At 40.8% G+C, this 24,022-nt stretch overlaps 1 protein-coding gene across 4 annotated transcripts in view; it reads left to right on the top strand.

The window, feature by feature from the left end:
- Window positions 1–24,022, top strand: part of DNAJC2 (DnaJ heat shock protein family (Hsp40) member C2) — a 44,549-nt gene that overhangs the window by 10,986 nt on the left and 9,541 nt on the right. For 3 of the 4 annotated variants that reach the window (XM_066238597.1, XM_066238600.1, XM_066238599.1), the window contains exons 4-10: window positions 11,753–11,851; window positions 18,268–18,409; window positions 19,724–19,804; window positions 20,759–20,824; window positions 22,408–22,499; window positions 22,575–22,696; window positions 23,089–23,238. In XM_066238597.1, the coding sequence (XP_066094694.1) occupies window positions 11,753–11,851; window positions 18,268–18,409; window positions 19,724–19,804; window positions 20,759–20,824; window positions 22,408–22,499; window positions 22,575–22,696; window positions 23,089–23,238 (752 nt within the window). The remainder of the gene's footprint in view (window positions 1–11,752; window positions 11,852–18,267; window positions 18,410–19,723; window positions 19,805–20,758; window positions 20,825–22,407; window positions 22,500–22,574; window positions 22,697–23,088; window positions 23,239–24,022) is intronic. The other variant, XM_066238598.1, reaches the window with a different exon arrangement.

The raw sequence follows: 24,022 nt of genomic DNA, 5'->3' as shown, positions 1-24,022 counted from the left end.
GAATTTTGTTTTTTTGTTTTTGGTTTTTTTTGTTGTTTTTTTTTTACAGAGACAGAGAGAGGGATAGATAGGGACAGACAGACAGGAATAGAGAGAGATGAGAAGCATCAATCATTAGTTTTTCATTGCGACAGCTTAGTTGTTCATTGATTGCTTTCTTATATGTACCTTCACCGTGGGCCTTCAGCAGACCGAGTAACCCCTTGCTCTAGCCAGAGACCTTGGGTCCAAGCTGATGAGCTTTGCTCAAGCCAGATGAGCCCGCACTCAAGCTGGCGACCTCAAGGTCTTGAACCTGGGTCCTCCGCATCCCAGTCCGACGCTCTATCCACTGCGCCACTGCCTGGTCAGGCCCTTAGAAGAATTTTGTACCCTCCACTCTAGAGAATGTATATTGAGGTCAGAGTACGGAAGATTGTGGCATTGGGGAAAAGGAATAGGAATTCGAGTCCAGTTAAGATCAGAAACTATTATACTCAGAGGATGATGGCTAAATAAGTCCTATCTTGTGTTAAGAAATGCTAGTTGAACCTGACCAGGTGGTAGCACAATGGATAGATTGTAACCTGGGACACTGAAGACCCAGGTTCAAAACCCCGAGGTCACCAGCTTGAGCACAGGGTCGCTGCTTGAGCATGGGATCATAGATATGATCCCATGGTCGCTGGCTTGAGCCCAAAGATCACTGGCTTGAAGGCCAGGGTCGCAGGTTGAGCAAGGGGTCACTGGCCCAGTGGGAACCCACCACCCCCTGTTAAAGCATGTATGAGAAGGCAGTCAATGAACAGCTAAAGTGCTACAACTATAAGTTGATGTTTCTCGTCTCTCTCTTATCTGCCTGTCTGTGTCTCTCTCTGAAAAAAAAAATGCTAGTTGAGACGAAGTATAGTTGATAACTTCAAAATTTTCTCTATCAATAGAAATCACAGCAAATATATCTAACAAGGTAAAGGAACTTCTGAGATTATTTTAGACCTATTATTGGGTTTCTTCAAGAGCTAGCATGTTTTTAGACTAATCATATGTTAATGCATATGAATAATCAATGTAAAGTACATAAATACCAGGAATATTTATTTGCCGTGGAAAAGTATTTGCAGTCTTGCTATATGAAAGAATAGCATACAAATACCAAATGTGTCTTGATTCTAGATGTGATTTAGAAGTATGAAAATAGTTGGTATTTTTAGGTGAAGGAATTATTTTTCTCTGAAGATAAAAAATGTATAATAAATTGTAAAAGAAATGTTCATTTGCTTCTGTTAAGTTCGCTCTTCTTAATGGCATAATATACATCTTTTTATTCTGTAGCCAACAGTCTTATAACCCTAGTGTACAGATTATTAACATTAAGTGGAATTATAATTTACTCTCTTATTGAATGTTTTTATTGTTTATTCAGAAGAAACTTGTTCTCTTACCTCTGTCACTATAAAATAGTTGCTACTTACTACTTTCTAAAATCTTTTCCAGAAGTACAAATGCCAACTTAGTGTTTTCAGATCTGTAATTATTGGTACAAACAAACCTAATAAAAATGTAAGACTCATAGCATTTTAGAGCCTTAGAGTGCTTATAGCTCAATCCAAACATGAATGAATTTATTGTTGTTTAATGCATTTTGAATTGCTACAATGAAAATTAGGAAGTTGGTTAAAGGTGAATAAAGTTAGTGGTCCTTTTTTCATTTTCTCCATTTCTAAAAAGAATAAATGACTAGAAAATCTGAATGATAACTGAATGGTAAAAGTTAAATAATGGGGCCCTGGCTGGTTGGTTCAGTGGGAGAGCATCAGCCCAGCGTGTACAGTGTGTCCGTAAAGTAATGGTGCACTTTTTTGTTTTAATTTTTTTTTTTTTTTTTTTTTTACAGAGACAGAGAGAGAGTCAGAGAGAGGGATAGATAGGAATGGAGAGAGATGAGAAGCATCAATCATCAGCCTTTCGTTGTGACACCTTAGTTGTTCATTGATTGCTTTCTCATATGTGCCTTGACCACGGGCCTTCAGCAAGCAGACTGAGTAACCCCTTGCTCAAACCAGATGAGCCCGCCCTCAAGCTGGTGACGTCGGGGTCTCGAACCTGGGTCTTCCGCATCCCAGTCCCATGCTCTATCCACTGCACCACCGCCTGGTCAGGCCATGGTGCACTTTTGACCGGTCACAGGAAAGCAACAGAAGACGATAGAAATGTGAAATCTGCACCAAATAAAAGGAAAACCCTCCCAGTTTCTGTAGGATGATGTGGCAGCATGTGCGCATGCGCAGATGATGATGTAACACCGTGTATACAGCAGAGCAGCCCACGGCCATGCCAGTCGAGATGTGGACGGTACAGAGGAAAGTTCAGTGTGTTCTGTGGCTCGCTAAATTCGAATCCATGACCAAAGTACAACATAAATATCAGTGCGTTTATAACGAAGCGCCACCACATAGGAATAACATTACTCAGTGGGATAAGCAGTTGAAGGAAACCGGCAGTTTGGTGGAGAAACCCCGTTCTGGTAGGTCATCAGTCAGTGATGAGTCTATAAAGGCTATACGAGATAGCTCCCTAAGGAGCCCTAAAAAATCTGTGCGTCAGCCCACATCGAACTGCACTGAATAGGTATGAAACTGGGAGAGTTTTCCTTTTATTTGGTGCAGATTTCACATTTCTATCGTCTTTTGTTGCTTTCCTGTGACCGGTCAAAAGTGCAACATGACTTTATGGACACACTGTAGATGTCCCGGGTTTGATTCCCAGTCAGGGCACGGGAGAAGCAACCATCTGCTTCTCCACCCTCCCTCCACACACTTTTCCCACAGCCATGGCTCGATTGGTTCGAGCGTGTTGGCCTCGGGCACTCAGGGTGGCTCTGTGGCCTGGGCCTCAGGTGCTTAAAAAATGACTCAGTTCTGAGCAACAGAGCAACGGCCACAGATGCGCAGAGTGTCGCCCCCTAATGGGCTTGCTGGGTGGATCCTGGTCAGGCACATGCGGGAGTCTGTCTCTGCCTTCCTCTCAGTAAAAAAAAAAAAAAAAAATGTTGAATGATCGGTTAAAAGAAAGTACTTGAATACTAAAGGTGGTATTTCAAGTGCTTATATAATTTTATTCTTGAAATAAAATTGCCACATTGGTAAATGATGCAGGTAGGTTTGATACTCTTTGAATGGAAATAGTCTTTGGTAATTTGAATTTTCTGAACTAATAATTTTAGCTTAAAATATTTCTGATATTTGAAACTGAAAACTTTCATATCAAGCTTCTTTAAAATCAAAAGTCATATTTAGAGATTTGTTAATTATAATAGTATGAATGTACAGTAAAAAGCCCCTTTGCTAATGTACCATCAGAACACCTCAGAAACTATCTTTGGTTGAGGGAAAGGAGGAAAAAAACTCTTTAAAATTTCAGCAAAGTTGTAACAGCTGCTTCCCAATTGCCTTTATTTCTTTTTCAAACCAACCATCTTCTTGGTTTTTTATACCCTTTTTTTTTTAAGTGAGAGGAGGAGAGAAAGTGAGACAGACTCTCACAGGTGCCCCAGCCGGGGTCCACCCAGCAACCCCATCTGGGGCCAGTGCTCAAGTACTGAGCTATCCTCAGCATCCGGGGCCCTGCTCAAACCAATTGAACCACTGGTTGTGGGAAATGAAGGGGGTGGTGTACGGGGAGAGGTGGTAGGGAGAGGAGCAGATGCTTGCTTCTCCTGTGTACCCTGACTGGGAATCGAACCCGTGATGTCCATACACCAGACCAACACTCTGGCTACTGAGCCACCAGCCAGGGCCTCTTTTACCTTATTTTTAATACCAGGTAACATCTTTTGTCTGCTCAGGGAGAGAGTATAGGACAGTTTCAGGGCTCCCTAATGTACACAAACAACTAAAGATAATTAGGCAGAATAATCAATGAAGAGGAAAAATTGTGCAGCATAAGAGGAGGCCATCCAACAAAACACTGAGACATCATCTCTCTCTCGGACTTTGTCATAAGGTTCAAAAGAAAACTTAAATATCTACTGCATGTCAGTAAGCTGTGAACACACTGCATTGGGGGCAGTGTAGGAATTCAGAAAGAGATTAGGGAGAAATAAATAGACCTGCCTAGAAACCAAACCTGGAAACATGAACGCAGAATGTAGAATTACAAAGGCTGGCATAATGAGGAAACAGTAAATCAGAGGACTTCCTTGTTGCTGACTTAGTCTATGTAGTTAAGCCCACAGTGGGTGCATCTGTGCTGAACAGGTACAGACTTGTTTCTTATTTTTCCTTAAATGATGCAGTGTAACAATTATTTACATAGAATCTGCATTGTATTAAATATTGTAAGTAATCTAGGGATAATTTATATGGGAGGATATGCAAATACTATGCCATTGTATATAGGGACTTGAGCATCCTTGGATTTTGGTTTGGCGGGGGAGAAGGGAGGTCCCGGAACATCCCTGAAGGTGTGTTGGGACAACTGTACTTAAAATGAACTTTATTCTGTGTAAATTTTATCTCGGTTCAATAAAATAGACGTAATTAAACAAACCCCAAAGTCAGTACTTGGAAAACTGAATATATATATATTCTTTTTTCTTTTTTCTTTTCTTTTTTTTTTTTGCGAGAGAGAGAGAGAAAGAGAGGAGGGAAGGGAGAGACAGACAAACAGGAAGGGAGAGAGATGTGAAGCATCAGTTCTTCATTGTGGCAACTTGGTTGTTCATTGCTTTCTCATATGTGCCTTGACCAGGGGGCTGTAGTAGAATGAGTGAACCCTTGCTCAGGCCAGCGACCTTGGGCTCAAGCTGGTGAGCCTATGCTCAAGTCGGCAACCTTGGGGTTTCGAACCTGGATCCTCCACATCCCAGGTCAGTGCTCTATCTACTGCGCCACCGCCTGGTCAGACTGAGTATATGTATATTCTTTTGGACCTAGCCAGATATAAAAATTGTATTAATAGATTCTTCTTGTGGAAATACAATCACTGCCTATCAAAACTTAAGAGATGGCAACTAGAGCTCTACTATAAATAAGTTCATTGCCTTAAATTACTTTTACTTTTTAAAAGTAGGAAAAATAAAACCGGTGTTCAATTCAAATGTTTAAAAAGATATGACCAAGAAAAATGGAGGAGGAAACTACAAGTGACAAACAGTATCCACATGGATTTATAAGAAGAAAACACAAAGTGAAACACAGAAAGAAAATCATTATAAAGGATGTTTTAAACCAAGAACACTATAAAATTTAATACATTTGATAAGTTTGATAAAACTAATTTTTTTAAAATTGAGGAAGAAAATTCAAAAGTTAGAAAAGAATTATATCCTAAAATATGTTTTTAGGCTCTGGTGATTTCTTAGGTGAATGTCAGATGTCTGAAGGATTGAAAGTTCTCATGCTGGACATAGACTGTCTGAAACAGCTTCTTGTGAAGTTGATACACTCCTAGATTGAAAACCTGTCTCAGAAAAAAACTGTGAAGACAATAAAAGATCATGGTTGCCAGGAGTACGGAGGGATGAATAGGCAGAGCACAGGATTTTTAGGGCAGTGAAAATACTCTATAGCCTGACTTGTGGTGGCGCAATGGATAAAGCTTTGACCTGGAATGCTGAGGTTGCCGGTTCAAAACCCTGGGCTTGCCCGGTCAAGGCACATATGGGAGTTGAAGCTTCCTGCTCCTCCCCCCTTCTCTCTCTCTCTCTCTCTCAATCTCTCTCTCTCTCCTCTAAAATGAATAAATAAATAAAAATTTTAAAAAAAAGTTAAAAAAAAAGAAAATACTCTATAATGTTATAATAAATGGATACATATAATTGTGCATTTGTCCAAACACATAGAATGTACTATACCAAGAATGAATCGTGGCCCTGGCCGGTTGGCTCAGTGGTAGAGCGTCAGCCTGGCTTGCAGGAGTCCCGGGTTTGATTCCCGGCCAGGGCACACAGAAGAAGTGCCCATCTGCTTCTCCACCCCTCCCCTTCTCCTTCCTCTCTGTCTCTCTCTTCCCCTCCCGCAGCCAAGGCTCCATTGGAGCAAAGATGGCCCAGGTGCTGAGGATAGCTCTGTGGCCTCTGCCTCAGGCACTAGAATGGCTCTGGTTGCAACAGAGCAATGGCCCAGATGGGTGGAGCATCGCCCCCTGGTGGGCATGCTGGGTGGATCCCAGTCGGGCGCATGCGGGAGTCTGTCTGACTGCCTCCCCGTTTCCAACTTCAAAAAAATACAAAAAAAAAAAGAGTGAATCGTGATGTCAGCTATGGACTTTGATTATGATGCATCAGTATAGATTCACGCATTGTAACAGACAGACTGTTCTGGTGGTGATGGTAATGGGGGCATGGGGAGAGGCTATGCATGTATGGAGGCACAGAAAATCTCTGCACCTATTTTGCTGTAAACCTAAAGTTAAGGTCTTAAAAATAATAATTAATAAATTTTAAAACCTAGTGAAGAGAGCTTTAAAAAACTACAACTCTCACCCATGGCATATCATACAAAAAAAAAAGTAGAAAAAGAAAGATTCCATTTAAAATAATAGCAAACTGAATTTAACAATACTTTACTAAAAGAATTATGCCCAGGCCTGGCCTGTGGTGGTGCAGTGGATAGGGTCAACCGGGAATGCTGAGGTCGCTGGTTCAAGGCCCTGAGCTTGGCCAGTCATGGTACATAACAGGCAACAAGCCAGCGATGAACAACTAAGGTGAAGCAACTAGGAGTTGATACTTCTCACTACACCACCCCCCTGTAATATCAATAAATAAAATCTTTTTTAAAAAAGAGAGAATTGTGCCAATTAACAAGTAGGCGTTCTCTCAGGAATCCAACTTAGGAAGTATATATTAATATAGCTAAATCTATTTATAACTTACATAATATTTTGTGATTTCCTAAGTAGATATCCATTTATTCATTTTTGATAAGTAGAACATGGGAAAGAAATGCAATTAATTCCCTACTTTAAGAAATATTTCCAACCCATAGCCAACAAACTTAACCATGTGGCATGGGTGATATTACCATTAAAGTCTAGGGGAAAGCTTACCTGCTCATTATTTTTTATACTATGTTGTGGGTGTGGGTCAATGAATTAGATATTAAATAAGAGAGAGAAGTATTGGAATAAAGAGAAGACATATCTTTTTTGTAGATATATGTGTGTGTGTGTGTGTGTGTGTGTATAGATCTACCTAGAAAACCAAAGAGAGTTGCGCCAGTGGTTAGATGCAGGAAAAGTATGCAAAAATAATACCAGATTTTGGAATTAATTGTGGTCATTTTAAAGCAAATCCTGGGGCAAGGATAAGTAATCAGAACAAACCCTGGTAAAATTTACTGTGAGGCATCATAAATCAGTGGAGAAGGGAAGGATTATTATATGGGATTAGGACTTGAAAAATGAGTTTAGAAATTGCTTGACTGTATTAAAATTCCAAAAAGATTTAAAGAATATTTAAAATTTTTCAATTCAGCCATACGAACTATTAAGTTAAAAACATATATCAAGTTTTTGGAGAATGAAAGTCATTCTAAAGTTATAAGTACTGGAAGAAATTATGAAGGAATGATCAGTAAATATAAATAAAAATGACTGAATGGTTTTGAAAAATGTAAGTTTAGTTCCAGCAGCTGGGAAAGCACTAGCTTCAAACATGAGGGACTTGAGGCAGCATACAAGGACAGGCTGAGGGTCAGGCCGCTGGGGTGGAGCCCAGCATGGCCAGGACTTGGGACAGGTTGCAATGGTTGGTTACTTAATCTCTCTGTGCCTCATTTTCCTCATCTGTTAAATGGAGAAAATAATAGTACTCTCCTCATAGGGTTTAGCTGATAATTCATGCATGTTCAATAGATGTTAGCAACTAGCCATTGTGAAGTGACTCACACAGACTCAGAAGGAAAACTGACAACTTCTTCCTCCACAATGAAGAGTGCAAGAAACAAAAAGAATTGTTGAGCACAAGTGATGATGATAGTTTCAAATAATTACATCCAGTGCTGATGAGGCTGTGCCGGAAAGGATATTCACATAGGGTTATGAAGTGGTAAAACTTCAGAAGGGAACTTGTTCCTACATTTTCTTTTTTCTTTTCTTTTTTTTTTTTTTTTTTGTTCCTACATTTTCAATCACTAATTTCACTTCTGTAAATATATCCTAAGAAGAAAGCATCTTAAATATGGAAAAATACTTCACTACAAAATGATTAAAATGGTATTTCTTTATAATGTTAAAAATATATTTAAATTTTAAGCAATCTGAATATTAAACAGTAGATGATTAAATAAGTTATGGTAAATCTACTTGAAATGCTGTACCAAGAACTAGCAATCATTTAAGAGATTTTAAAAATCTATAACAACATGGAAAATGCAAATGCTGTAATGTTAGGTTGAAAATAAGAGGAAAAGACAGAATAGCTTGACTGGTGGTTGTACAGTGGATAGAATGTTGACCTGGAATCCTGAGGACCCAAGTTCGAAACCCTGAGGTTGCTGGTTTGAGTGCAGGCTTGCCAGCTTGTGTATGGAGTCACCAGCTTGCTTAAGCCTGGGGTCACTGGCGTCAGTGTGGGATCATCACCATGATCTCTTGGTCACTGGTTTGAGCCCAAAGGTTGATTGCTTGAGCCCAAGGTCGCTGGTTTGAGCAAGGGGTTGCTGCTTCTCATACGTGCCTGGTCAAGGCACGTATGGGAAGCAAGCTGTGAACAACTAAAATGCCGTGACTACAAATTGATGCTTCTCGTCTCTCTCCTTTCCTGTCTTTCCTCTCTTTCACCTCTCTTATTACCTTTCTCTATCACCTCTCACTTCTCTCTCCTCTCTCTCCCCTTTCTCTCCCATCTCCTTTCTCCTCCCCTCTCTCTCCACTTTCTCCTCTCCTTTCTCTCTTCTCTGTCTCCTCTCTCCTCTCTTTCCTCTCCCCTCTCCTCCCTCCTTCCTCCTCCCTCTCTCCCTTCTCCTCTCTCCTCCCTCTCTCCCTTCTCTCCCCCTCTCTCCTCTTTCTCTTGTATCCTCTCTCTATTATCTCTCACCTCTCACCTCCCTCTTCTCTCCTTTCCTTCTCCTCTATCTTCTCTCTCCTTTTTCTTGTTCTCCTCTCTCTTGTTAAAAAAAGAAAAAAGACAATATAAATTGGTATGTATGATATGATTGATTACACCTGAAATTTTTAAAGCATGTGCTTAAGGAAAAAGAAGTCTGTATAGAAATAAACTAAAATGTTAACCCTCTATGGGCTAAATTTTTTCATGAATATAAAAATATTTATGTAACAAGAAATAAAAAAAAATCAAACTATAAATCCAAATCAACAATGAATTCAGCAGTTTCAATAATTTTATTATAATGAATGTGTTTTGTAACTTTGAAGTAACAACAGCTTACAACGTTTGCACTTGTGTGTATAAAAACAGACACTGTCGTCTCTGATTTCCAAAACATTTCAGATCTTGGTAACCCATAAATCGACATAAAAAAGCAACAACCAAAGAATTGTTCTATTACACTAACTGAAATACCTAAAGGTTTTGCTGGATCACATTGCAGTGCATATGTATTTGTTTAGTCAATTATATTACTTATAATTTCATCAAATAATTTTCAGAAATAGGCCGTGGGAGAGTAGGGTGCTTTGGGGTCTTCAAGACAATCTCTGCCTGACCAGGCGGTGGCGCAGTGGATACAGCATTGGACTGGGATGCAGAGGACCCAGGTTCGAGACCCCAAGGTCGCCAGCTTGAGCGTGGGCTCATCTGGTTTCAGCAAAAGCTCACCAGCTTGGACCAAAGGTCGCTGGCTCAAGCAAGGGGTTACTCGGTCTGCTGAAGGCCCATGGTGAAGGCACATATGAGAAAGCAATCAATGAACAACTAAGGAGTTGCAACAAAAAGCTGATGATTGATGCTTCTCATCTATCTTCGTTCCTGTCTATCCCTGTCTATCTCTCTCTCTGACTCTCTGTCTCTGTAAAAATAATAATAATAAATTAAAAATAAATAAATAAAATTTAAAAAGACAATCTTTTTTTCCAAGGATGATTAAAACTATTTTTTTGTGTGGGATACTGATTGACAAGAAATATTTTGTGACCTGACCTGTGGTGGCGCAGTGGATAAAGCGTCCACTTGGAAATGCTGAGGTTGCCGGTTCGAAACCCTGGGCTTGCCTGGTCAGAGCACATGTGGGAGTTGATGCTTCCGGCTCCTCCCCTCGTCTCTCTCTGTCTCTCCTCTCTCTCTCTCTCTCTCTCTCTCTCTCTCTCTCTCTCTCTCCCTCTCCGCTCTAAAATGAATAAATAAAAGAAAAAAAAAATATTTTGTGGTTCTGATTTTTCCTCATCTGATGATGATTTACCACTAAATTCACTGTTGCTGCCAGTAATGTTTATGCTTAGTCCAGTAAATATTACTGGGTGATCTTTGTCTAAGTCAAAGTCTAATAAAGAATCTTCGGATCTATTACTGCTAATACTTCTTATTCTTAATTCTTACTGCTCTTTTATTTTTGTAGGCTTTTGTATTTATATTTTAGGTCTCTGATATATAAAAGTTAAAAGAATGAAAACATAAGCATTATCACGAATACACTGAACCCTACCATTATAGCTCATTGTGACTTGAAAGTCACAAAGCTATATCATATGAAAATAATAACAAAAGATTGTTGAAATGCAAACAAGAGGTTATGGATATACAAACCAAGAGCTATTATATAGGCTTTTTCTTGTTTACCAAACACCAACTGAAGAAAAAATTATGACAGTTGCACAAGATGGTTCCTATGGCCTCTATCTACAGCTTGCAAAAAAAAGCATTTACTTTGATATCTCAGGTGACAGCTGATAACCGCTACCAGGAATGTTATTGATTGCACTGGCCGGTTGGCTCAGTGGTAGAGCATCAGCCTGGCCTTTGGAAGTCCTAGGTTTGATTCTAGGCCAGGGCACACAGAAGTGCCCATCTGCTTCTCCACCCTTCCCCCCTCTTGCCTCTCTATCTTTCTCTTCCCCTCCCTCAGTCAAGGCTCCATTGGAGCAGAGTTAGCCTGGGCTCTGAGGACGGCTTCATGCCCTCCACCTCAGGTGCTAGAATGACTCTGGCTGCAATGGAGCAACAGCCCAGATGGGCAGAGCATCGCCCCTAGTGAGCTTGCCGGTGGATCCTGGTCGGATGCATGCGGGAGTCTGTCTCTTCTGCCTCCCTGCTTCTCACTTCAGAAAAATAAAAAAAAAAAGGTTATTGATTACTAAGAAAACATTATATAACAAGATGTATATGACACCTTGTGGTAAAAAAATTTAATAAATTAATAAAATATGGATGTATTAGTATGTGACTTAAAAGTTACACGGGCCCATAGAAGGTTAACAATAATCGTCTTAGGTGCTGGCATTTTGGCAGCTACTTAAAATAATTCTTGCCTGACCTGTGGTGGCGCAGTGGATCAAGCGTCGACCTGGAATGCTGAGGTCACTGGTTCAAAACCCTAGGCTTGCCTGGTCAAGGCATGTGTGGGAGTTGATGCTTCCTGCTTCTCGCTCCTCCTCTTTCTCTCTCTGTCTCTCCTCTAAACTGAATAAAGAAATAAATTTTTTAAAAAATAAATAAAATAATTTTTTGTTTCTCTGCAATTTCTATATTTAATAAGCTTTTATTATAGGAAAAGTATTTTAAATTATCATGATGATTTTAGAAATGGTCTGGTTAGCTCATCTTTATTTTTAGTTTTGATGCCTAAAGTAACAAATTATCTGGCTTATTTTATAGATAAAGCAATGGTTTTAAAGCATCACCCAGACAAACGGAAAGCAGCTGGTGAACCAATAAAAGAAGGAGATAATGACTATTTCACTTGCATAACTAAAGGTAAGAACATATTTTACAGTCAGGAATTTCTTTTTTTTCTTTTTGTTTTAAGATTTTATTAAAATCTTAATAAATATTGACCAGGCGGTGGTGCAGTGGATAGAGCATCGGACTGGGATATGGAGGACCCAGGTTTGAGACCTGAGGTTGCCAGCTTGAGTGTGGGCTCATCTGGTTTGAGCAAAGCTCACCAGCTTGGACACGAGGTCGCTGGCTTGAGCAAGAGGTTACTCGGTCTGCTGAAGGCCCACAGTCAAGGCACATATGAGAAAGCAATCGAACAACTAAGGTGTCACAATGTGCAATGAGAAACTGATGATTGATTGCTTCTCATCTCTCTGTCCCTGTCTATCCCTCTCTCTGACTCTGTCTCTGTAAAAAAAAAAAGAAAAAGATTTTATTCATTTTAGAGAGGACAGAGAGAAAAAGAGAAGGGGGTAGGAGCAAGAAGCATCAAATCCCATATGTGCCTTGACCAGGGAAGCCAGAGCCTCAAACCAGTGACCTCAATGTTCCAGGTCAATGCTTTATCCACTGCACCATCACAGGTCAGGCAGAGTCAAGAATTTCTAATAGTGATGATTTTAACTGCTGGAGTTGAGTTTCCAATGTATACTGTAGTTCAGTAGTCCCCAACCTTTTTTGGGCCACGGACCGGTTTAATGTCAGAAAATATTTTCATGGACCAGCCTTTAGGGTGGGACGGATAAATGTATCACGTGACCGAGACAAGCGTCAAGAGTGAGTCTTAGACGGATGTAACAGGGAATCTGGTCATTTTTTTTTTTTTTTTTTTTTTTCCTGAAGCTGGAAACGGGGATAGACAGTCAGACAGAATCCCGCATGTGCCCGACCGGGATCCACCCGGCACGACCACCAGGGGGCGATGCTCTGCCCCTCCAGGGCGTCGCTCTGTCGCGACCAGAGCCACTCTAGTGCCTGGGGCAGAGGCCAAGGAGCCATCCCCAGCGCCCGGGCCATCTTTGCTCCAATGGAGCCTTGGCTGCGGGAGGGGAAGAGAGAGACAGAGAGGAAGGAGAGGGGGAGGGGTGGAGAAGTAGATAGGCGCTTCTCCTGTGTGCCCTGGCCGGGAATCGAACCCGGGACTTCCTTACGCCAGGCCGACGCTCTACCACTGAGCCAACTGCGCCAGGGCCTAGAATCTGGTCATTTAAAAAAAATAAAACATCGTTCAGACTTAAATATAAATAAAATGGAAATAATGTAAGTTATTTATTCTTTCTCTGCGACCGGTACCAAATGGCCCACGGACCGGTACTGGTCCATGGACCGGGGGTTGGGGACCACTGCTGTAGTTCATTTAACTATATCATGACATTTAGAAAACATTTTTTTTTACATCTGGTTAGTTTTGGTGATCTTCCCCAGAGCCTCACTACACAGAATGAGGCTCTCCCAACCAGCAGCATCAGCAGTGCCTTGCAGGCTGGTCACACGTGCAGAAGCTCAGGCCTAGCCCCAGACCTGTGAGATTGAGTCTGTGTTTACAAAGATCACTAGGTGATTCTTACGAGAAGCTCATCCTAGGGTCAGTTCACGTGTGTTACATCTAATGATGAGAATACTAAGATTTTCTTAATTTCAGATACTTTATTGGACTTCACTTTCCTCAGGTGTTTTGCTAATGTACCTCAAGAAGTTGTTTATATCCTAATATAGAACCCACAACTGTTTATTGCTATCTGCATAGCCATACCTTCGTTAGGCAGATTAATATAGGTGCTGCCATTTCTAAATGTTTCCTTAAATGAGATTTTACATTTCGATGCTGATATTTTGAGAAATTGTATACACACCTGTTCAACTCATTCTTATTGGTCCACTCTTATATAATGCTCAGGACACCTAAGATCTTTTGATCTTTCATAGCCTTGGAATTGTACAGTTAATTTTCTAGCTAGCAATTTCTTTTTCCTCAAAGTCATGTTTTCTTAAGGGATGAGTTTTGTTTTGTTTTTTAAGTGAGAGGAGTGGATATAGATAGAATCCTGCATGTGCCCCGACCGGGATCTACCCAGCAATCCGCATCTGGGACCAGTGTTCAAATTAGCAGAGCTATTCTCAGTGCCCAGAGCTGGCGCTCAAACCAGTTGAGCACTGGCTGCAAGGGGGGAAGAGAGAGAGATAGGGGACGGGGGGAGGAGGAGCAGATGGTCGGTTCTCCAGTGTGCCCTGACGGGAGATCGAACCCAAGATGTCCACGCTCCCGGCCGATGCTCTTTATCTGCCGAGTGAACCAGCCAGGGCAAGTATCTTTAATAATTTTTTACTTTTAAGTTACATTTAACATACAATATTATATTAGTTTTATTTTTCAATTACACTTAACATATAATAATAATATTTATCCTGAGATTAGACATTTATATGATTTATGAAGTGGTCACTCTGTAAATGTAGTAATCATCTGACACCATACACTGTTATTATATTATTGATCCCATTCTCTATGCTGTACTTTACATCCCCATGACCATTTTGTAACTACCAATTTGTACTTCTCAATTCCTTCACCTTTTCACCCAGTTCTCCAGCCCACCTTCCACCTTGCAACCATCAAAAAGTTCTGTGTATCTGAGTCTGTTTCTATTCTTGTTTGTTTAATTTGTTTTTTAAATCCCACATATAAGTGAAATCATATGGCATTTTGTCTGTCTTTGACTTAGTTCACTCAGCACAGTAACTCTAGGTCCATTATTCTTTTTATGATCAAGTCATATTCCATTGAATATATACATGACTTCTTTATCCATGCATCTATTGATGGGCACTTAGGTTACTTCCGTATCTTGACTATTGTAAATAATGTTGCAGTGAACATATGGATAGATATGTCTTTTCAATTTAATGTTTTGGGGTTCTTCAGATAAACACCCAAAAGTGAAATTGCTAGGTTCTCCATTGTCTCTTGGTATAGCCTTTGTTTTGAAGTCTATTATGTCTGATCTAAGTATTGTTACCATAAGTTTTTTGTTTTATTTGTTTCCATTTTCATGGAATACTTTTAATCCATTCATTTACTTTAAGTTTTATGTGTCTTTTGGTCTGTAGTGATTCTCTTGTAGACAGTAGATATGTAGGTTATGTTTTGTTATCGATTCAGCCATCATGTGTGTATGTCTTTTATTTTTTATTGTATTTTTCTGAAGTGAGAAGCAGGGAGGTAGAGAGACAGACTCCCACATGCACCTGACCGGGATCCACCCAGCAAGCCCACTAGGGAGTGATGCTCTGCCCATCTGGGCTGTTGCTCTGTTGCAACTGGAGCCATTCCAGCGCCTGAGGTGGAGGCTGTATCATCCTCAGCACCCGGGCCAACTTTGCTCCAATGGAGCCTTGGCTGTGGGAGGGGAAGAGAGGGGGGGGGAGGAGAGGACAAAGGGTGGAGAAGCAGATGTGTGCTTCTCTTGTGTGTCCCGGCTGGGAATTGAACCCGAGACTTCTCCACGCTGGGCTGATGCTGTACCACTGAGCCAACTGGTCAGGGCCTGTGTATGTCTTTTGATTGAAGCATTTAGTCAATATGCCTTTAAAGTAATTATTGATATGTATTTATTGCCATATCATTATTCATATTTTTTATCTTTTTTTTCCTTCTTCTTAAAGAAGACCCTTTAACACTTCTTGTAATGTTAGCTTGGTGGTTATGAACTCCTTTAGCTTTTTCTTGCCTGGGAAGCTCTTTATCTCTCCTTTAATTCTAAATGATAGTTCTGCTGGGTAATCTTGGTTGTAGATTCTTGCTTTTTATCACTTTGAAAATTTTGTGCCAATCCCTTCTGACTCAGTTTCATTTGAGAAGTCATCCAACAGTCTCCTTTGTAGGTAATGAGCTGCTTTTCTGTTGCTGCTTTTAAGATTTTCTTTGTCTTTCACCTTTGCCATTTTAATCATGATGTACCTTGATATGGGTATCGGTGGGTTCATCTTGTTTGGGACTCTGTGCTTCCTGGACTGTATATCTATTTTCTTTACAAGGTTAGGAAAGGTTTTCATTATTTTTTCAAGTAAGTTTTCAATTCCTTTCCCTCTTTTTTCTTCAGCACCCCCAGGATGTGAATATTGGTATCCTTGAAGTTGTCCCAGAGACTTTTTACACTATCCTCATTGGGGGGGGAGGTTGTGGGTGTTTTCTACTTATATTTCAGATTGCTGATTTGATCTTCTGCTTCATCTGCTCTACTGTTGATTTCCTGTAATGTATTCTTCATTTTAGTTAATGTGTCCTTCATTCCTGACTTTTTTTTCTATCTCCATTTTTATGTTTCCTATCTGTTTGTTGAAGACTTCACTAAGTTTATTTCCCCTTCCCCAAGTTCACTGGTCATACTTAAAACTAGTGTTTTGAGCTCTACATGTGGACAGTTGCTTGTCTCCATTTTCTTTAGTTTTATTTTCTAGTTTTGTTGGGTTCTTTCACTTGGGGCATATTTCTTTGTCTCATCCTTTTGGTCGCCTCTTTTTATGTGTTTCTATGTATTAGGTAGAGCTTCTATGTGTCCTGGTCTTAGTAGAGTGGTTTTATATAATAGGTGTCCTTTAGGGCCCAGTGGCACAGCCTCTCAAGTCACCCGAGCAGGGCACTCCAGGTGTGCTGCCCATGGGGCTGTGTGCACCCTCCTGTTGTAGCTGACTGCTGACTGCTCTTGGCACATCGCTGGGAGAGATTTACCCCCCATGCCAGTGGACTTTGAGGACTGGCTATGACCACCCTGGAGGATTTGCTGTTAGGGACCTGACTCCAGAGAGCATGACTGGCTTCAGCAGGGCTCCAGTGCCTGATGAGCCTGTCCTTGAGTGTGTCACTCCTGGAGGTAGTTGGGTGGTGCTTCGGTATGGTCTGAAGATGTCCATTAAAAGCATTGACTCTGGGGTCTCCCAGGAAATGCAGGCAAAGGTCAGCTGCCACCGTGCCTTGCCCAGGGCCATCCAGCAGGAGCTGCAAAGCAGTCTGCAAATGGCTGCTGGGCTTGGAGGTGCCAGGAGAGGCCACGCTGTGTATATACAGAAGCCGACCTAGGGCCACTTAGCAGTGTGTACAAGGCATGTGGAGGCTAGATGCTGCTTGTTTGCAGTTTATGAACCTTTGAGAGATTTTAGAAAAGTATGAAGCATGAGCCAGGACAGGCCATTTGTATGAAAAAGCTACTGGTAACAGCTTGGGTGGGTTCACAAGTGGAATAAGGAAGGGCCTCAAGGAGTCACCGGGGCAGGGCAAATAGTGTTGCCAGGCTCATGGAGACTCAGATATGGCATTCCCCTGCTGACTATGGAAAGCCTCAGCAAAGGAACAGTGCCTCTTCTAGCACTCCTGTCAGAGAGAAAGCTGCCTCTTCAACCCTTGCCTTGATGCCAGATAAGTCAGTTTCTCCTTTATGTCTCTGGTGTCTTTCAAGCTGCTGCCCCAGCACTGGAGCTCAGAGCCAGTAAGTCTGTGTAAGTCCATGCACAGGCCCTTTAAGAGCAATCAATGCCTGGGGTTCCATCAGCCTCCATCTCACACACCCACAACCCGCTCGTTTTTACAGCCTGAAGTTATGAGGACCTCTTTTCCCAGCACTGTAACCCTGGGCTAGGGACTAATGTGGGCCTGGGACCCCCCACTCCTCAGCCAGGGTATCCTTCCCCATTTGTATCTGCCACACATGGTTGTGGGACTAGCTCAGTCCACATCTCTGCCCCTCCTACCAGTCTCAATGTGACTTCTTTATGTCCTTAGTAATGGGACTCCTGTTCAGCTAGACTTCAGGCAGTTCTGAATGATGGTCGTTTTATAACTTAGCTGTAATTTTGATGTGGCTGTGGGAGGTTGTGAGACCACATTTATCCACGTCGCCATCTTGACCAGAAACCAAGGGATGAGAGTATTGTTTTGTCATGTGCCTTCCAGAGGAGCCACTTTGAGAAGTCAAGTCCAGATAGATCAAGTAGTGCTAGAGCTTTCATTACCTAGATTCAGTACTACCCCACAAGCACACAGTTTATAAATATGAAAAATAATAAATGGTAACTTTTTTTTTTAAGTGGGAGATAGTGAGACAGACTCTAGCATGCACCCCGACAGGGATCCACCCGGCAACCCTTTCTGGGGCTGATGCTCAAATCAGTCAAGCTATCCTCAGTGCCTGAGGCTGATGCTCGGACCAACTGAGCCACTGGCTGTGGGAGGGGAAGAGAGAGAGAAGGGGGAGAGGGTGGGGGGAGAAGCAGATTTATACCTCATGTGTGCTCTGACCGTGGGGATGGAACCTGGGGCTCCATATGCCGGGCCAGTGCTCTATCCACCGAGCCACTGACCAGGGTCAATAATAATTGTTTTTAAATGCCAGATTTTTTTTCTCACAAGCAAAAAAATGTCAAGTCATGTTAATGTGACCTTATCATTTTTTCTTCAGCTTATGAAATGTTATCTGATCCAGTGAAAAGACGGGCATTTAACAGTGTAGATCCTACTTTTGATAACTCAGTTCCGTCTAAAAGTGAAGCAAAGGACAATTTCTTCGAAGTGTTTTCCCCAGTGTTTGAAAGGAATTCCAGGTGAGTTAAGGCATGCCCTTGTGATCATCATGCTCTGTTGCAGTGAATTTCAACCTCTTTCATCTCATGGCACACATAAACTTAATTACTAAAATTCTGAGGCACACTAAAATATATTTTTTGATCTGACAAAAATAAATCGGTATAATTATGATTCAGTCACACTGGAGAGCTATCATTTTTTTATTTGGCAACGTAAGGGATAGAGGGCAGTGCTTCAGTGCTCCTGACTAGTCAGATACTGCATGTTTTTTAATTCTTTGCAGCACACCAGGTGAACACTGCTGCTCTGTTGTTCTGTTGGCTTGCTTCTTGTAGGCTTTAGGTTTCTGTTTCGCTTTTAAACAGAAGTTTTGCCTTTCCATAATGAAATTTTATGACTCATGGGATGTTTTCCTTTTTCTCTTTAAGTGAGAGAAGGGCAGATAGAATGCTGCCTATGCCCGACCAGGTTCCACCCTTCAGGTTTCACTGAAAGGTTACAGAGCACATTGGAGTCACCTGGAAAGCGGGAAAACTGTCCAGTACCTGGTTTCCACCTAAAGAGATTGTGACTTCATTGTGATTTCAACTTAATTGTTTTGGAATTCATGTAGGGTCTTTAATGTTCTCAGGTGATTCTAATGTGCAGCTAACCAAGTTTGAGAACCACTTTGATGAGCCATTTGGCGTGGCCTAGTATTTCTTCCAGTCTTTCTCCTCACATTTGTTTTGTAACAATGCTGAAAGTGGTAAAACAAAAAGAAATACAAATTTTTTTGTGGAATGGTTTTATTGCGTGGACAATGTGTCAGTAAGCAGCCTTAGGATCCTTTTACTATGTGATGTGTGTGATGGGTGAAGTGCTAAACCTAAAAGTAACTCTTAGCACGAAAATGGTGGTAATGACGGGGTGGAAATCTGTTCCCTCTGTGAATATTAAAAATGTCTAAAGGCTAGGCCTGCAGGTTGCTTCTGTGCTGCCTGTTTACTGGCAGGAGCAGTGAGCTCGGGAGAGGGGGTTTAGCACCCAGTTTTCCTTGCTGGCCCCTGGCAGCTGCTGCAGCCCTATAAGTTGCAGAACTAGGTAACCTGATGGTTAAAACACCATCTCATTGTTTTCTCTCCCTTCCGCCTCCACGCTTGTCCTCTTGCACCTGCATTGTTCAACACACCACTCCTAACCTCCCAGCTCCGCCTCTTAGTCGTAGAGGATCTAGGAGAGGGAGATTTAGGGGATTAGTAAGAACTGTTGTTGTTTTTAGTAAATTCATTTGTCAGTTGAACTTTTGTACCAAATTTTTAATTGAATTTTTCTTTCTTTTAATATTTCAGATGGTCAAATAAAAAAAATGTTCCTAAACTTGGTGATATGAATTCATCATTTGAAGATGTAGATGCATTTTATTCTTTCTGGTAAGTGAATACACTGATTTTATTTTATTTATTTTTATTGTCAAAGACAGAGAGTCAGAGAGAGGGACAGATAAGGACAGACACACAGGAACAGAGAGAGATGAGAAACATCAATTCTTCATTGCGGCTCTTTAATTGTTCATTGATTGCTTTCTCATATGTGCCTGTGGGTGGGGGGGGAGGCTACAGTAGAGCGAGTGACCCGTTGCTCAACCCAGCAACCGTGGGCTCAAGCCAGCGACATTGGGCTTCAAACCAGTGACCTTTGGGCTCGAGCCAGCCACCATGGGATCATGTCTATGATCCACACTCAAGCCAGCGACCCTGTGCTCAATCTGGTGAGCCTGTGCTCAAGCCGGGGACCTCAGGGTTTTGAACCTGGGTCCTCTGTATCCCAGTCTGATGCTCTATCCACTGCGTCACCGCCTGGTCAGGTTAATTTGTTAATTTTTAATAAGCACAATATTTAGTGGGCCACTTTATATATACTATATTTTCTCATTAAGTTCTGGTATATTAAAACATAAAATCACTGTAAAATAACATGATAAGATTTAGCTCTATCAGTTATAGTTGCTTTTACAAAACCTCAGAGGATGTAAACCAGAGATAAAAATAACCCCTACTTTGGTTACTCTAAGACTTGACAGACTAGTGAAGGTGAAGGTAGTGAAAACTTAAGTCCCCAACAAGAGAGAGACCAACAGAAGAGATAGCAAGGAGCTGTGATTTTGACCAGAGCAAGTGATAACTATTATTTTAGATTTTTAGCCAAATACAGTGTCATTAAAAAAAGAAAAGAAGTCTTGAGCACAGTGTTAATTCAGTACCAAAGGGGACAGGAGGGATCTAGTAAAACTCCTCTACTAGCCATTAATGTTTGTTGAATGACATCGGTCTAAGTTAATTTTAGAGAGTTTACTTGTTTTTATTTTACTTTATTTCTGTCTATAGGTATAATTTTGATTCTTGGAGAGAATTTTCTTATTTAGATGAAGAAGAAAAAGAAAAAGCAGAATGGTATGTATATGAATCATTAACAAAGGAAGCTGCCTGACCAGGCGGTGGCGCAGTGGATAGAACGTCAGACTGGGATGTGGGGGGCCCAGGTTCGAGACCCCGAGATCACCAGCTTGAGTGTGGGCTCATCTGGTTTGAGCAAAAGCTCACCAGCTTGGACCTAAGGTCACTGGCTTGATCAGGGGGTTACTCACTCTGCTGAAGGCCCATGGTCAAGGCACATATGAGAAAGCAATCAATGAACAACTAAGGTGTCGCAACAAAAAACTGATGATTGATGCTTCTCATCTGTCTCCGTTCCTGTCTGTCTGTCCCTATCTATCCCTCTCTCTGACTCTCTCTCTGTCTCTGTAAAAACAAACAAACAAACAAAAAACCAAAGGAAGCTACTTATTTGGCTTTTTGGTATTTGTGATGATGTAAAAATATACTATACATATTTTCTTTTATATTTCCTCTTTGTGTGTTCTTTTAAAGTCAGTTTTTGTTTGTTTTTTAGCAAGCGAGAAAGAGGAAGGAATAGAGGTGAAAAGCATCAGCTCATAATTGTGGCACCTCAGTTGTTCATTGATTACTTTCTCATTCATGCCTTAACCAAGGGGTTCCGGCAGGGTCAGTGACCCCTAGCTCAAACCAGCAACCTTGGGCTGTAAGCCAGCAACCTTTGGGCTCACTCCAGCAATCATGGGGTCATGTCTATAATCTGGCGCTCAAGCTTAATGAGCCCATGCTCAAGCCAATGAACTTGGGGTTTCAAACCTGGGTCCTCAGTGTCCTACATTGATGCTCCATGTGCTGTACCACCACCTGATCAGGCTAAGTGAATTTTTGATATTTTGAAAACCCCCTTCCTCTCACAAGTTAAGCTAGTTGTGGCTAGATCAATAGTCAGTTGAGAATATTTAAGCCTGACAAGTCAGTGGCACAGTGGATAGAGCGTCGGACTGAAATGCAGAGGACCCAGGTTCAAAACCCCAAGGTCACTGGCTTGAACGTGGTCTCATCCGGCTTGAGTGTAGGGTCGTTGGCTTAAGCCCAAAGGTCGCTGGCTTGAGCCCAAGGTTGCTGGCTTGAGCACGGGGTCACTAGCTCTGCTGTAGCCCTCCCCCACATCCAGGCACATATGAAAAAGCAATAAATGAACAACTAAGATTCCACAATGAAAAATTAATGCTTCTCATCTCCCTTCCTGTTTGTCCCTATCTGTCCCTCTCTTTGTCTCTCTCTCTGTCTCAATCTCTCTCTCTCTCTCTCTCTCTCTAACACACACACACACACACACACACACACACACGATATATTTAAGAAAATGCCAAGGAATAGAATTATCCAAAAAGGTCAACTTAGCAAATTCTTTTTCCTGCTTGCTTATGCTTTATTGTAGTACTTTTCCCCAGGGAAATTCACTTGACATAAATATTCCAAAAATATTAACCAAAATTAATTATAAGTTGAATCACGCTTTGATGTTAATAGTGATACAGCATTATAACCTTATTAGACATTATTTACATATAAACATATATTACATTTTTAGTCATATCTATAAGCAATATTTTTTTTCAATATATTTTATTTTATAGTCGTGATGAGAGGAGATGGATTGAAAAGCAGAATAGAGCAACCAGGGCACAAAGAAAAAAAGAGGAAATGAACAGAATAAGAACACTAGTTGGTAAGTAGAGTTGATTTTTTTTAAGTTCTTTAATTAAATGTTAGACATTCAAAAGATTAACTTTTGTTCTGGTAGACAATGCATATAGCTGTGATCCAAGAATAAAAAAATTTAAGGAGGAAGAAAAGGCCAAGAAAGAAGCAGAAAAGAAAGCGAAAGCAGAAGCCAAACGGAAGGAGCAAGAAGCTAAAGAAAAAGTAAGATGATATTTTATGAAGTTGGACTTTATACTTAATTTTCAGATCTAGATAAAAAACTATAATCTGCAAGCAGAGAATTAGGTGCTACTATGAGTGAATCATAACAAGTTGGTACAGTTGATAGTTAGAAGGGTCTTCCTTATCAGCAAATTTTTGAGCAAAAACATGATGTCATATAAGTTTTTTAAATACCATGCTTATTTCCAGTGTGTCTGTTTTACATTTCAAGTGTTTCTAGAACTTTACCAGCTGCTTTTCCTGTTCAACCTTCAGTCTTCATTAAATTGATGGATTATCTTTTTTCTAATTTAAAGATTGAATTTTTTAATAAGATTATAGAGCATTTTGAAATTCTTATTATTAAAATGATTTTATTTTCCATTTTAAAGCAAAGACAAGCTGAATTAGAAGCTGCTCGATTAGCAAAAGAGAAAGAAGAAGAGGAAGTTAGACAACAAGCATTATTGGCAAAGAAGGAAAAAGATATCCAGAAAAAAGCCATAAAAAAGGAAAGGCAAAAACTTCGAAACTCATGCAAGGTGTGTCCGACTGACTGAACAAACTAAATATAAATAACAAGTAAATCAAGTTGCCGATAAACTTTAAAATATTTTAGCTCAAAATGTAAATGTTTTTAAGTTCACTTTTTAAAAATTTCAGTATGTGCCTGACCAGGCAGTGGCCCAGTGGATAGAGCGTGGGGCTGGGACCCAGAGGACCCAGATTTGAAACCTCAAGGTCGCTGGCTTGAGCAAGGGGTCACTGTAGACCCTCTCCCCCGCCCCGTCAAGGCACATATGAGAAAGCGATCAATGAACAACTAAGGTGTTGCAGTGAAGAATTGATGCTCCTCATCTCTCCCTTCTCATTTCTCTCCCTTTCTGTCTCTCTCTCTCTCTCTCTGTCACAAAATAATAGTAATTTTAGTATGCAACTCTGATTTTTTTTTTTTATATAACTGTCATATCATTTTCAAAGTTAAAAAACGTATTTAACATTTTAATATTTGGTCTATATTCTTGTCTCCTTATCTCAGTAATGTCTTTTCAGAATTGATTTATTCAGATATTAGTAAGATCATTAGGAAGGCTTCAGTTGTGCGTGTCCTGTGTCTGTAACAGGGGCGCTGTCACCACCATCTCTCCCCTCCCCCGCTGCCATCCATTTGTTGGGAAAAGCAGATCATTTGCTCTGAGAAGGTGCCACAATTTGGTTTTGATGGTTGTTTCCTTAATGGTGTAAAACTAATTCTTATCTTAGAAAAATCTCTTTTTATAAGTTAAACTTTGATGTTTTTAAGGATTTAAAAGCTTTTATTTTTAC

The sequence above is a fragment of the Saccopteryx bilineata genome, chromosome 7 (genome assembly GCF_036850765.1).
Source record: "Saccopteryx bilineata isolate mSacBil1 chromosome 7, mSacBil1_pri_phased_curated, whole genome shotgun sequence".
Taxonomy (NCBI): Eukaryota; Metazoa; Chordata; class Mammalia; order Chiroptera; family Emballonuridae; genus Saccopteryx; species Saccopteryx bilineata.
The sequence above is the reverse complement of the archived record's forward strand: the minus strand, read 5'-3'. Positions and strand labels throughout refer to the sequence as shown.